The following is a 15,595-nucleotide window of genomic DNA, read 5'->3' as shown; positions in this document are numbered from 1 at the left end:
TCAGCCCATAGAAGTGAACCGTGGTACAGCCTCTTCTAATAACATAAGCAATTTGATGGAATACAGTGAAATAATAGTTTTTCTAAGTTATAATTTTGTCGGATCGGTAATGAGAGTTAAGTCTGCCTTAGCATACGGATCTGTTACTGTGGAGCGTTTGTCAGTAGAATCAATTTTGCATTGGATAAGCAGAGATGATGTTCATTTATTAGTTAATGAAGCAACAATGTAATAATAACATGATGAATAATGTTAGGGATTTAATCGTTGGGAGCCTGTCTCCGCAGTAGGGATACTTTTTGAGAATGCACTCCACTGGTTAACTAAGTGAGAAAGGTAAGTGAAACAATGGACCTGACAGACATGATTAATGAAAAAGATACCTGTTAACAAACAAATGTGGTGTAATTCTATTGATGATCTAATTGTGAACTAGGCAACATCTGGTACTGCTTATATTGTTAAATTCATGACACTGCAGCTGGAATGATAGCTTAACAGAAAGAGCAATATTTTAGTGACGTAAACGTTATATAATGCTGCATCATTGGATCTATAAGTTATCTCAAAACTTCTATTGGTGTTCTGAGGAATTATGAGCTTAAAGTGGTAATACTGGAACGAAGAACAGTATGCTTGCTGATTAACTGTGGTGATAGACTGATGTGAATATTCTGTCAGGTCAACCATTTGATAACATTTTGTGAGGATTTAATTTTCTGGTTGAAGGAGAGTAATGCTCAGAGCTGAGTAGAGAAATAGGGCAATGATTTGGTACAACTTCAATCCCCTTAATTTTGATTTTATTTGTAATTAAGTTATGTGATGGTGACTATTTTTTTTATAACGTAATGATTAGTAAATCTATGCTGTTGCACATCTTGAGTTTTCGCTATTTTGCAAATGGGAAAGAAACCCAAAGTCAAGTTTCAGACTAGTTATGACAGTAATGTTTGGTGTGTAATGTGCACTTGATTTTAATATTTTTTCTAGTCCACACTTTCCTACTACAGTCAATTTTAGTGCTAATTACTATAATGTTATGAGAACTATGAACTGCAATTATTTATGATGTAATGACTATAGTTTGCCATTAGTGTTAAACTTTTTTTTTAGACATTAAGTTAGAATTGATCGTTATGGGTAATTTTTGCTACCCATGAGGATTAATTCTTTTAAGCAAGACAGGGCTTGCATAAAGTGATACAGATCTTAGCATGCAACCATTGCTTAACCAAAAAGGACAACACTTATCATGAATATGCCTAATTTCTATTAAAACTATAACCTCTGGATATTTTGTGCAAATGTACAATACACTGTGAATTAGTGAAGTTCGGTGGCAGGAGGAACAAGACTTCTGGCCAGGTGACTACGGGTTATGAACACAAAATCAAATAGGGGTAATGCAGGAGTAGGTTTAATAATGAATAGGAAAATAGGAATGCGGGTAAGCTACTACAAACAGCATAGTGAATGCATTATTGTGGCCAAGATAGACACGAAGCCCACACCTACTACAGTAGTACAAGTTTATATGCCAACTAGCGCTGCAGATGACGAAGAAATTGAAGAAATGTATGATGAAATAAAAGAAATTATTCAGATAGTGAAGGGTGACGAAAATTTAATAGTCATGGATGACTGGAATTCGGTAGTAGGAAAAGGGAGAGAAGGAAATGTAGTAGGTGAATATGGACTGGGGCTAAGAAATGAAAGAGGAAGCCGCCTGGTAGAATTTTGCACAGAGCACAACTTAATCATAGCTAACACTTGGTTCAAGAATCATAAAAAAAGGCTGTATACATGGAAGAAGCCTGGAGATACTGACAGGTTTCAGATAGATTATATAATGGTAAGACAGAGATTTAGGAACCAGGTTTTAAATTGTAAGACATTTCCAGGGGCAGATGTGGACTCTGACCACAATCTATTGGTTATGACCTGTAGATTAAAACTGAAGAAACTGCAAAAAGGTGGGAATTTAAGGAAATGGGACCTGGATAAACTAAAAGAACCAGAGGTTGAACAGAGTTTCAGGGAGAGCATAAGGGAGCAACTGACAGGAATGGGGGAAAGAAATACAGTAGAAGAAGAATGGGTAGCTTTGAGGGATGAAGTAGTGAAAGCAGCAGAGGATCAAGTAGGTAAAAAGACGAGGGCTAGTAGAAATCCTTGGGTAACAGAAGAAATATTAAATTCAATTGATGAAAGGAGAAAATATAAAAATGCAGTAAATTAAGCAGGCAAAAAGGAATACAAATGTCTCAAAAATGAGAGCGACAGGAAGTGCAAAATGGTGAAGCAGGGATGGCTAGAGGACAAATGTAAGGATGTAGAGGCTTATCTCACTAGGGGTAAGATGGATACTGCCTACAGGAAAATTAAAGAGACCTTTGGAGATAAGAGAACCACTTGTATGAACATCAAGAGCTCAGATGGAAACCCAGTTCTAAGCAAAGAAGGGAAAGCAGAAAGGTGGAAGGAGTATATAGAGGGTCTATACAAGGGCGATGTACTTGAGGACAATATTATGGAAATGGAAGAGGGTGTAGATGAAATGGGAGATACGATACGGCGTGAAGAGTTTGACAGAGCACTGAAAGACCTGAGTGCACAACTAACATTATTACGTTTTATGTAAGTTTACGAGTATCAGAAGGAACACCCTCATGTTCCCCAGAGTTCCTCCAAACTACAACAGAACAGAAATTAGATTACTGGTGTGTCACGAACACCTGGCATTTACGATTGGAAGGGGGGGAATGTTGTCGATGTGATAAAGTTATATACAAACCTACGTAATAAATATATACTCTTAAAATGTGAATTGTTATTATGTGTGATATTAATGCGCATAATGATTATGTATAAAATATTGTGTGTTCGATCAGAGGATGGTGATGTGTAGTGTTTCGAGAATTTCCATGTAAATTCTAGAACCACTCGGCCTTCTACCGTCTCAAACACATAAGTGTGAGATAGCCTATCTACTGCGCATCGCCTGTCTGTGTGTGCAGGTCCAAAGTGTGTAGTGAGAAGACCGTAGACACGGCAGTCGAACGGCACCGACAAGTACTTGTCGGTTGCGCCAAGGACGTTGTAATGAAAGAACACAGCAGCCCCAAGGAACCTCTGTGTTATTTGGTGCCGTTTTATAACTTTGACTTCTGTGTTAAAAAAAAACAGTGGAGTTGAAAAATGATTTTTAGTAACTTTCAACACAGGCGTGCTAGAGGCAAGACTGGTTTGTGATTTCCACAGTTGTTAAACCAACGCTTTAGTAAATGTATCTTAATTGTGTCTAATGTGAGGCGACACGGGCGACTTACAAGAAGTAAAATATTTATGTGAGAAATGACAATTTGTTCTTTATGAAAGTTGAAATATACCGACAGTGAACTAAAAGTATTCTTAGAGTACCTACTTATTTCACGAGTAAAGAGAGAGTCTTATATATTCCTTTAACTAGCATCATTCTTCAGAGAAGTAGTTTATAGAGATTTGAGAAGCCGGCTATCTAGAGAAGATCGGCAGCGCATTCCCAAATAAGTCGACTGTTGTAACAGAATGAGGGAAAGTTGCAATCCAACTTCATACATTGTTGTTGTCAAAAACATTGGAATACAAAAATCCCCATACAAAATATTTACATACAGTGTATTGTTGTTGTTGTAGTCTTCAGTCGTGAGACTGGTTTGATGCAGCTCTCCATGCTACTCTGTCCTGTGCAAGCTGCTTCATCTCCCAGTACCTACCGCAACCTACATCCTTCTGAATCTGCTTAGTGTATTCATCTCTTGGTCTACCTCTACGATTTTTACCCTCCACGCTGCCCTCCTATACTAAATTGGTGATCCCTTGATGCCTCAGAACATGTCCTACCAACCGATCCCTTCTTCTAGTTAAATTGTGCCACAAACTTCTCTTCTCCCCAATCCTATTCAGTACTTCCTCATTAGTTATGTGATCTACCCATCTAATCTTCAGCATTCTTCTGTAGCACCACATCTCGAAAGCTTCTATTCTCTTCTTGTCTAAACTATTTATCGTCCACGTTTCACTTCCATACATGGCTACACTCCAAACAAATACTTTCAGAAATGACTTCCTGACATTTAAATCTATACTCCATGTTAACAAATTTTTCTTCTTCAGAAACGCTTTCCTTGCCATTGCCAGTCTACATTTTATATCCTCTCTACTTTGACCATCATCAACTATTTTGCTCCCCAAATAGCAAAACTCCTTTACTACTTTAAGTGTCTCATTTCCTAATCTAATTCCCTCAGCATCACCGGATTTAATTCGACTACATTCCATTACCCTCGTTTTGCTTTTGTTGATGTTCATCTTATACCCTCCTTTCAAGACACTATCCATTCTGTTCAACTGCTCTTCCAAGTCCTTTGCTGTCTCTGACAGAATTACAATGTCATCGGCGAACCTCAAAGTTTTTATTTCTTCTCCATGGATTTTAATACCTACACCAAATTTTTCTTTTGTTTCCTTCACTGCTTGCTCAATATACAGATTGAATAACATCGGGGATGCTAGAAACAAAGGTTTGCCTTTCCTTAATCTAGCTTCTAAGATAAGTCGTAGGGTCAGTATTGCCTCACGTGTTCCAATATTTCTATGGAATCCAAACTGATCTTCCCCAAGGTCGGCTTCTACTAGTTTTTCCATTTGTCGGTAAAGAATTCGCGTTAGTATTTTGCAGATGTGACTTATTAAACTGATAGTTTGGTAATTTTCACATCTGTCAACACCTGCTTTCTTTGGGATTGGAATTATTATATTCTCCTTGAAGTCTGATGTTAATTTAAAGAGTTAAGTTTTAATTGTAATTTCTGTAAATTTAACTTCAAACAATGTGTAGTTTCAGTACCTATTACTGTGAGGATATATAAGGGCCCAAATTTTGATCCCAAGACAGTCAGTCCACAGACAAGTTTCAGACGAGAAACCTGTGTTGGTTAGAACAACAACAATGCTTCAACTTAACTATGAAATAAGTCTTACACTATTAGGCCATCTGTAAAAACAACGACAGTGCCTGCTCTCCATATGTACCTTTCTATTCTTCAAGAACAGTGAACTTTGTGGTTGGGATTTTACTGCTTGTAGATGCTCAATAGTAGTGCACTATTGTAGCAGTATGTGGAGGTTTTCCTGCAACCTATTAATGAGGCTTATCGAAAGTTAAACAACAGTGCACTGGCCATATTAAAAGTGTATATTGGGGGGGGGGGGGGGGGGGTTAAAAGTGAAAGTAAACAACTGTGAAACGCCAAATGTGCACACGTCAGCTACATCATTTACAGTAGACAGTACTGCACTCCACCCCCTATTTTTTCGGCCAGTATGTTGAGACCGAGGACAATTAACGAAGAAATAAAGCAGGGATTGTCATCACGAGCTGGTTGGATCATTATAAAAAACATAGTAATCGCTTATTTCAGAGTGTAAGTGGAAAGAGTGAGGCTGTAGATATAGAAAGTGGAAATCACTGGAAGAAACGATTCCTACAGGGTTACAAGCCAGGGTAATTTCTAATGCAGATGAAACTGGTGTTTTTTGAAATTTACATATTCTGTTATGGGAGAAAAATATCATGAAAGCAAAAAAAGTGAAGAATGAATTACAGCGCTACTGTCTGTAAATGGCGACATAAAAAGGCTACCTACGAATACAACAGTAATCCTGCATGGCACCAGGCATCTGGTAAAGATTTCTCAGACATTTAAATGTTACGATGGAAGCAATGGGTAGGAAAATAGTGAGTATTATTAACCTAAGCCCTGAACATCGCAAGAAAACACTGTATCTGAGGAGTGTAAATGTTGTGTTCCTTTCACTGAACTATGCATCACCTTCAGCCTGTGTCAGAATGCTCTATCTTAAAGCCAAACATGATGTAGCAGCTGTCCTGAAGTCAATTCCATTCATTCAGGCAGTGATGAGACTCTACATTCTACAGCTATGCATATGCTTGTTGCCAGCTGGAATTGTGAAACACAACATATTGTGTTACTGCACATGGTTTTGCAAATGCTGACTGTGGTACATCAGCTGCAATGGAAGTTTTGCAGCTGCTGGGCAAGGAATTTATACACTCCTGGAAATTGAAATAAGAACACCGTGAATTCATTGTCCCAGGAAGGGGAAACTTTATTGACACATTCCTGGGGTCAGATACATCACATGATCACACTGACAGAACCACAGGCACATAGACACAGCCAACAGAGCATGCACAATGTCGGCACTAGTACAGTGTATATCCACCTTTCGCAGCAATTCAGGCTGCTATTCTCCCATGGAGACGAAAAATCGTAGAGATGCTGGATGTAGTCCTGTGGAACGGCTTGCCATGCCATTTCCACCTGGCGCCTCAGTTGGACCAGCGTTCGTGCTGGACGTGCAGACCGCGTGAGACGACGCTTCATCCAGTCCCAAACATGCTCAATGGGGGACAGATCCGGAGATCTTGCTGGCCAGGGTAGTTGACTTACACCTTCTAGAGCACGTTGGGTGGCACGGGATACATGCGGACGTGCATTGTCCTGTTGGAACAGCAAGTTCCCTTGCCGGTCTAGGAATGGTAGAACGATGGGTTCGATGACGGTTTGGATGTACCGTGCACTGTTCAGTGTCCCCTCGACGATCACCAGTGGTGTACGGCCAGTGTAGGAGATCGCTCCCCACACCATGATGCCGGGTGTTGGCCCTGTGTGCCTCGGTCATATGCAGTCCTGATTGTGGCGCTCACCTGCACGGCGCCAAACACGCATACGACCATCATTGGCACCAAGGCAGAAGCGACTCTCATCGCTGAAGACGACACGTCTCCATTCGTCCCTCCATTCACGCCTGTCGCGACACCACTGGAGGCGGGCTGCACGATGTTGGGGCGTGAGCGGAAGACGGCCTAACGGTGTGCGGGACCGTAGCCCAGCTTCATGGAGACGGTTGCGAATGGTCCTCGCCGATACCCCAGGAGCAACAGTGTCCCTAATTTGCTGGGAAGTGGCGGTGCGGTCCCCTACGACACTGCGTAGGATCCTACGGTCATGGCGTGCATCCGTGCGTCGCTGCGGTCCGGTCCCAGGTCGACGGGCACGTGCACCTTCCGCCGACCACTGGCGACAACATCGATGTACTGTGGAGACCTCACGCCCCACGTGTTGAGCAATTCGGCGGTACGTCCACTCGGCCTCCCGCACGCCCACTATACGCCCTCGCTCAAAGTCCGTCAACTGCACATACGGTTCACGTCCACGCTGTCGCGGCATGCTACCAGTGTTAAAGACTGCGATGGAGCTCCGTATGCCACGGCAAACTGGCTGACACTGACGGCGGCGGTGCACAAATGCTGCGCAGCTAGCGCCATTCGACAGCCAACACCGCGGTTTCTGGTGTGTCCGCTGTGCCGTGCGTGTGATCATTGCTTGTACAGCCCTCTCGCAGTGTCCGCAAGTATGGTGGGTCTGACACACCGGTGTCAATGTGTTCTTTTTTCCATTTCCAGGAGTGTATCTTCCTTCAGGAACTACTTTTCCTTGTTTAACATAGACAAGTCAATTCTAACAAACATTAAGCAACTGGAGTGACAACTTCTGTCACTATAATATGCAGGAAGGACCAAACAAACAATTCTTCCTGTTTCTGTCTTTAAAAAAAGTGTGTGTTTTTTGTATTTAAAATTTCAGATTATTCGTTAGTTTATACACAGAAGTGCCAAAGAAACTGGTATAGGCATGCATATTCAAATACAGAGATATGCAAACAAGCAAAATATGCCACTGTCGTCGGCAATCCTATATATAGACAAGTGTCTGGCGCAGTTGTTAGATATGTTACTGCTTTTAAAATGGAAGGTTATCAAGTTTGAACATGGTGTTATAGTTGGTGCACGAGTGATGGGACACAGCTTCTCAGAGGCAGCGATGAAGTGGAGATTTTTCCATACAACCATTTCAAGAGTGTACTGTGAATATGAGGAATCCGGTAAAACATCAAATCTCTGACATCGCTGTGGCCAGAAACAGATCCTGTAAGAATGGAACCAACAACGGCCGAAGAGAATCGTTCAACATGACAGACGTGCAACCCTTCGGCAAATTGCTACTGCAGATTTCAATGCTGGGCATCAACAAGTGTCAGCGTGTTAACCATTTAACAATACATCATCAATATGGGCTTTTGGAGCTTAAGGCCCACTCACGTACCCTTGACGACTGCACAACAAAGCTTTACGCCTCACTGGGCCTGTCAACACCGACACTCGACTGCTGATGACTGGAAAAATGTTGCCTGGTTGGACGAGTCTCATTTCAAATTTTGTCGAGCGGATAGATGTGTGCATGTATGGAGACATGCTTCACGAATCCATGGACCCTGTGTGTCAACAGGGAACTGTTCAAGCTGGTGGAGGCTCTGTAATGCTGTGGGGCACGTGCAGTTGGAGTGACAAGGGACACCTGATACGGCTGACAGGTCGTCTAGATACTGACAGGTGACACGTATGTAAGCATCCTGTCTGATCACCAGCATCCATTCATGTCCACTGTGCATTCTGACAGACTTGGGCAATTCTAGCAGGAAAATGTGACACCCCACTTGTCCAGAATTGCTACAGAGTGGCTCCAGAACACTCTTCTGAGTTTAAACACTTCTGCTCGCCACCAAACTCCCCAGCCATGAACATTATTGAGCATATCTAGGATGCCTTGCAACACGCTGTTCTGAAGAATCTCCACCCAGTCATACTCTTACGGATTAATGGTGTCAATTCTCTCCAGCACTACTTTGGACATTAGTTGAGTCCATGCCACATCATGTTGCGGCACTTCTGCATGCTCGCGGGGGCCCTACACGATATTAGACAGGTGCACCAGTTTTTTTGGCTCTTCAGTGTAGTTAAACAGCTCTTACAACATCTTAACAAGTGGGAAATATAATTCTGGGTCACTCCTTCCATGTATCTAGGCTAAAACTCCATTTAAGGACTATGTGTGTGTGTGTGTGTGTGTGTGTGTGTGTGTGTGTATGGGAGACATGTTTACTAATTTCTGCGAGCGCACATTAGTACTTAGTTAACCCTTTTAGTGCCAAATACGATCTGATCGTGATCCACATTTTCGGCGAAAAATGCCAGTAACGATCTGATCGTGATGCCTTTCTCACTCATTTTTTCCGCGCTTGAAGGCAAAGTTGTTAGTATTTCCTAGCCAAGACGCAGGAGGAAGGTCGAAGGCACAGCATATCGATCTTCTTTTCGGTTGTCAGTGCGATATTTTGAGTAAAATAAACTTCTCTGGTGGTGTTTATTTACCGACTATTTCGCGGCAGCATGGCGTCGCCAAGTAAGAAGTTGCGGTTCGATACAAGTGATTTAGACAATAATATGATAAGTAGTGGAAGTGAAGATGAATTTGCAGGATTTGCAGAATGTGAATCAGATTATGAGATGTCAGGTGGAGAAGAGGACTCGTCGTTTTCTTCAAGTGACGATTGTGCGTCAGCAAATGACGACGACCAAACAACTAAATTGCAGTGCAAATACTTTTGTTGAAGTAATGGATGAGGCATCAGATAATCCACCTCCTCCAAGCTTTGTGTATGCAGACGTACCAGGCCCTAAACATACACCAGCAAACGCCACACCAATTGATTTTTTCAATTTGTTCTTCTCACTGCAGCTTTTTACGATTATGGTGACAGAGACTAACAGATACGCTCGCCAGGTGATTCAGTCAACGCATTTATCGCCAAATTCGAGAATCAAACAGTGGCAACCAACAACTGTAGCAGAAATGAGGGCTTTTGTAGCAGTAATTTTGAATATGGGACTGATAAAAAAAACCGACGATTTTTAGTTATTGGTCAACTGATGCAAACCTGTTGACACCGTGGTTTTCACAAATGTTTTCATGTAACAGGTTTCAGTTGTTGCTGCGGTTTTTCCATTTTGTAGACAACTCGAAACTTCACCCTCCTGGTCACCCATTATATGATCCAACAGCCAAGTTTCAAGTGTTGGTGGATATTGCCAACAATGCTTTCCGTCGCTACTACACTTCACACCAGCAACTGAGTGTCGATGAAAGTCTTGTTGGGACAAAGGCGCACTCACAGCTAATCCAGTACCTTCCCAATAAACATCATCACAGATGGGTAGTCAAATTTTGGATGCTGTGTGATTCAGTCGTAAATTACTGCCTAGGGTTTTATGCATACCGTGGTGCAAAAAGTGATGATGACAAAAACAAAATAAAAAAGAATGGCCTGGGATATGTAGTCGTCATGAAACTACTAGCTCTTGGGAGCTACATGCAAAAAGGTTACCATGTGTTTTGCGATAACTTTTTTACATCTATTCCTCTGGCAGAAAAGCTGTATTCAGTTGGCACTTATCTAACGGGAACAATTAGAAGAAACAGAAAATTCCTGCCACGTGGTCTTCTGTCGAATTATGCTGTAGGTCAGCTAAAGTTTTTCAAGAAATCTTTTATACTTCTCTGTGGCTTCAGACAGAAGAAATCACAGAGAAATCCAGTCCTCCTTGTGAGTACATCATCCTCTGCTACATCATCAGAAAAGACAATTCGCAATAGACAGTCGGTCAAGAAACCGGATGTTATTTTTGAATATAATAAGTATATGGGTGGCATTGACTCATCTGATATGATGGCATACTGCTATTTAGATGAGAGAAGGACTGTCAAGATGTGGAAGAAGGTAGTGTTCAGCATAATTGCCAGGATGTTGCTGAATGCATATGTTTTGTATAAGGAAAGCCTAAACCCCAGCGACAAACCACTGACACGGCTGAAGTTTAACAGCATAGTCATTTGCAAACTTTCTAAACAGTGGTTTCAGGCAAGGACTGCAACCACAAGTGCAATAGATATAAATGTACCTGCTCCAACAGTATATGGTGTAGAGACTCTTCCAGGGAGAAAGGAACGCTACTGTAGTGTTTGTTCTACGAAGGATAAGAAGCGGCATTCACGAACAGTATGTGTTTGTTGCAAGAAAGGACTGCATCCTTCATGTGTTGGTCAGCATGTGTGCAAGTAGTTGTCATAACTGCAACTTCACATTTGTCAGTGATTTATGACTGAAGAACTGAGAACACGTTCAGAGCAAAACAATTTTTTTTTGTAATGTTATGTTCTTTTTGATTTTTTCCTTAGTGAAATAAAAAAAATTTGTATTCCTTTATGGTGTTTTTGTTAAGGAAACTACAGAGATTCTATATATACCTGAAATTTTTGAGTATCATCATTTGATGGGTCTCAGAGTAAACTGAAATCAAAGTTTTAATTTTTTTCGATAAACCCCATCATGAAAATATTTTTTTTTCTCTGAAAATATGTTCTTTGACAATGTGTATTGCACATATTACTGTAGCCAGCAGCATTCCCTAAAAATTAAAAAAAAATTACATTCCTTTATGCATTAGTTTCGATTTTATTGCAAGTATGGCAGAGGTCTGCATTTTACTGTAAAATCGCATGGCACTTTTAACATGATCGTTTGAGAAAATGTCTGGCACTAAAAGGGTTAAAGCTGCTTTACTACAGGGTAGTGGATGATCCTGAGTGGGTATGTTGACTGTTTTCTTGTGACACTATTTCTGCGGTAGCTAGGAGGATTGTTATTTCTCTGCTATGTTTGATTAGTTTAAATGATGTTTGGGTGCTGGTGTTTGGTTGTTTATTATGTGTTTCTTTTCTGTGAATGCCCACTGAATCTCGAAATTTTCTTGTAGTGTCACGAAATGTTTTTTGTTGCTGAATCTGATTACTTTCATATCCAACAAACAGAATTTGGAATATCAGAAATCTGACATATACCAACTCAAGTGCAACAGCTGGGATGCTTTATACTTAGGACAGACCAGCAGGCAATTTGAAATAATATAAAGAAAATAAAAAAAAAATAAAAAAAAAAAAAATAAAAAATTGGAAGTATGATACCAGCCACTCAACATTTCCACCAACCACAATAGAAGCAAATATGAATGTAGTACTGACTAAGCAACAAAAAACATCACCTGACACTGTAAGAAAACTTCCAAACTCGATAGCCAATCAGAGAAAGAATGACATGCTAAACGACCAAACAATCATCAGTTATTTAAATAAAACAAGTTGTTTTTGTTGTGGTCTTCAGTCGAAAGACTGATTTGATTTAGCTTTCCATGCTGGTCTATCTTGTACAAGCCTCTTCATCTCCAAATAACTATTGCAACCTACATCCTTCTGCTTACTGCATTCACCTAATGGTCTCCCTCTATGATCCCACCCCCCGTTTCACTCCAATGCTACACTGGTGATCCCTTGATGTCTCACAATGTGTCCTTATCAATAGATCTCAACTTCTAGTCACGTTGTGCCACAAATTTATTTCTCCCCAATTCTACTCAGTAGCTTTTCTTTAGTTAGATGATCTATCCATTTAAAATTCAACATACTTCCGTAGCACATTTCAAAAGCCTCTAGTCTTTCCTTGTCTAAACTGTTTATTGTCCATGTTTCATTTCATACAGGCCTACACTCCATACACATCAGTTATTTTGCTGCTCAAATAGCAAAACTGGTTTACTACATTAAGTGTCTCATTTCCTAATCAACTCCCTCAGTAACACCTGAAACATATAGCAGATAAATAAAACTCCATCTAGCCACCAAAAAGACAGTATCACCCAAAATAGTCAGCATACCCACTCAGGTGCCCCCCCCCCCCCCTCCCACTATTGCAGTAAAGTACCTAAAACAATGTAATAATGTGTACGCACTGAAGTTAGAACATGAATCTCACATATACACCCACACCAAAATATTGAAACCTATGTACATGTGTACTCTCTCTCTCTCTCTCTCTCTCTTTCTCTCTCTCTCTCTCTCTCTCCCCCCCCCCCCAACCACAGATAACAAGACAAATGATAATCACATAAAGCAACAGAAAAACCAACTACATGTGGTGTACATGCCTCCACACAACATGAAAATGTATGTATATCCAGTGTCAGTGAAGTGCAATCTTTTAGAAATATGTGGGAGACCATTAGGAATGCAGTATGAAAAAGTACATTGTGAGTATTAATCGTAATTTAGAACTGTTTCATTGTAGTAATGTAAAACACAGGCACTGCTTACAGTACCGACAAACAGATTTGTAAGAAAAACCAAATTTTTGTGTGACTGCTGAAGATGTTTTGAAATAAAGCAAAAATTGTTTTGTCTAAATAAAACTTATTACCGTCTCAAAAGATGGAATATAACATATATTACTTGAATAGCAAAAATACTTTTTGCTGATTTTTGTGTATGCATGTTTCCACTTTTAATTCAGATGACAGTATTATGTAAACAATAACAGATAAATTATTCATTTGCATCTGTTGTGATGTAGACTCTGATAATCAATACAAGTGCCATAGCTTTCTTTTGAAATCATTGTCATAATGAACTTTAAACAGGACCACAGTGAGTTATATAGCGAATTGTTCTAGATAGACTTTAAACAAGTAGTCACTGTCTTTGATTGTAACACACTACATGAGCAAGTGGGTCAGATCAATTACACAATACATGGCTTCATCAAACTGGAAGGAGAAAGCTGCTGTCCATTTATACATTTCGTTACATCTCAGTGCACAGCAGAAATTGTTGCCAATAGGCAATAGTGCAACAACCATCCCTGCTTCTGCCTGCCTGGTCCTAGCCATCTATGTCGGACTACTACAGCATACTTCCTTGTAGGTATAGACAATATTTACCTTGAGAGAATCTGATGAGATTGAAAGTACAGGCTTCTTATTGGCTCGGCTTGTCTTACTTGCACCCCAACGCCTTTTTCGAGAAATGCTGCCTGCTGCTGCTGCTGCATCTGCTGGGTGAAATCATAAAATTTTGTTGGAAAAATATAATTAAAAGATAACACATCGCATTTCTGACTAAAAAATGATGCCATCAAGAATAAAAGGACCAATTAAATTCATTCCATTCGAGTGACTCACCATTTCAAGAAAGTAGAAATAAAGATTAATAATAAATGTTTACATAATGAGATCTGGAATTACAAATCCATCCCATCATGAATAAGGTTGAAAAATAGAAACCACAAAGGATAATTGAAAGAAAGATCACGACCTAGAATAAGAAATATTATATTTTACAGTATTTTATGAAACATATGGTAGAAAAGCTATTTAAACTGAACTGCTAATTTCCACCATTGTTCTACATCATTTAAATATGTTACACACAAACAACACAGACTATGTGAGTTTTACAAATCATGCAGGAGAGGTGGTGAATATGGGGTAAGGCTGTGTGCGAGGGGAGCAGCATAATGAAATCTACATCATGAAGGCTAAGATTAAGTATGACAATGAACACCACAAACTGAAAACCCCACATTGCAACAACTGTTCGGCTGTCAGACAGGCACTGCATTTGGTCTTCACAGTCTACCCTTTTTTCCCCAACATTTAATCAATGCATTGTAGCTCAAACTGTATTTTACTTCCTGAATACGAGGTCAAATGAAAAAACAAATTTCTTCAGTTTCTGCTGTTGCTTCATTCATTTATAATACTGTTCTTGTATTTGTTTACATTTCACATTACATGGAACTTGATGATGACCAATGCATTTATCAATCATACACACACAACCAAATATGAAACATATCATAAAACAATGGACACTGGAACGTAAATGCCTGTACGAATGTTTTGTAATTATATAATGTTTGGGAGTACATAGCAGGTCTTACTTTAAAAGGAGTGCATGATTGGTGCACTGGAATGTGGCAAGACACACGATGCAAAAACACTAATAAATTCAAATCAACATCAGTGAAACTTGGATGAATAATTGTACAAAAGCACATTTGTTTCACATTTAAATTTATCCGGTATTTGGAACTTTTATAGTGTTTTGAAATGTAGCTTTAAGTAAATGGATAATGTATCAAGTAAGGCTTTAAGTAAATGGATAATGTATCAAGTAAGAAGTACAATATTCTGAAAACGGAGATGCTGAGTTGCAGATAGGCACAACAAAAAGACTCACAATATAAGCTTTCGGCATGGCTTCAGAGACTGCAGTCGTGTGTGTGTGTGTGTGTGTGTGTGTGTGTGTGTGTGTGAGGCCTTGTTGGCCACAAGCTTATTTTGTGACTATCTGCAACTCAGCATCTCCACTGTATTGTGGGTAGCAATTATCCTCTTCAGAATATTGTTACATTCCATCCTGGATTTTACACAGTAAGAAATACAAATACGTAAATGCTATCGTTTTTAAAGCACATGACCAATTCAGGAAAGATCGAAATATTTTTGCAAAATAATAGTTACTAAAAAGAGAACAGCTTCAAAACAGTTTCAAAATGTAGAAAATATCAACAATTAAGTAGAACATATTGACAATTAAACTCTAAATGTTGTAGTTCTTGCTTGTTTTGCTGGTACACCCACTCACCTTTATTTGAGACCAGCTTCTCATTCTCCTGAAACAAAATTAAAAAGATGTATTTATAATAAAAGCATTGAATGGCTTCAACTCAAAAGATC

General features: G+C 39.8%; 1 protein-coding gene across 4 annotated transcripts in view; it reads right to left on the bottom strand.

Moving 5' to 3' along the window:
• The window catches only part of LOC124777127 (apoptotic chromatin condensation inducer in the nucleus), a 111,745-nt gene that overhangs the window by 60,962 nt on the left and 35,188 nt on the right, over positions 1-15,595 (bottom strand). For 2 of the 4 annotated variants that reach the window (XR_007015689.1, XM_047252415.1), the window contains exons 6-7: positions 15,504-15,531; positions 13,796-13,908 (exon numbers count right to left, since the gene is read on the bottom strand). Coding sequence is in view for 3 of the 4 variants with exons in the window: in XM_047252415.1 (XP_047108371.1) it covers positions 13,796-13,908; positions 15,504-15,531 (141 nt within the window). In the remaining variant the exon portion in view is untranslated. The remainder of the gene's footprint in view (positions 1-13,795; positions 13,909-15,503; positions 15,532-15,595) is intronic. The other 2 variants (XM_047252416.1, XM_047252417.1) reach the window with 2 other exon arrangements.

Source organism: Schistocerca piceifrons, chromosome 2 (genome assembly GCF_021461385.2).
Source record: "Schistocerca piceifrons isolate TAMUIC-IGC-003096 chromosome 2, iqSchPice1.1, whole genome shotgun sequence".
NCBI classification, from domain to species: Eukaryota; Metazoa; Arthropoda; class Insecta; order Orthoptera; family Acrididae; genus Schistocerca; species Schistocerca piceifrons.
Note: the sequence above shows the minus strand (reverse complement) of the source record. Positions and strands in the feature narration are given on the sequence as shown.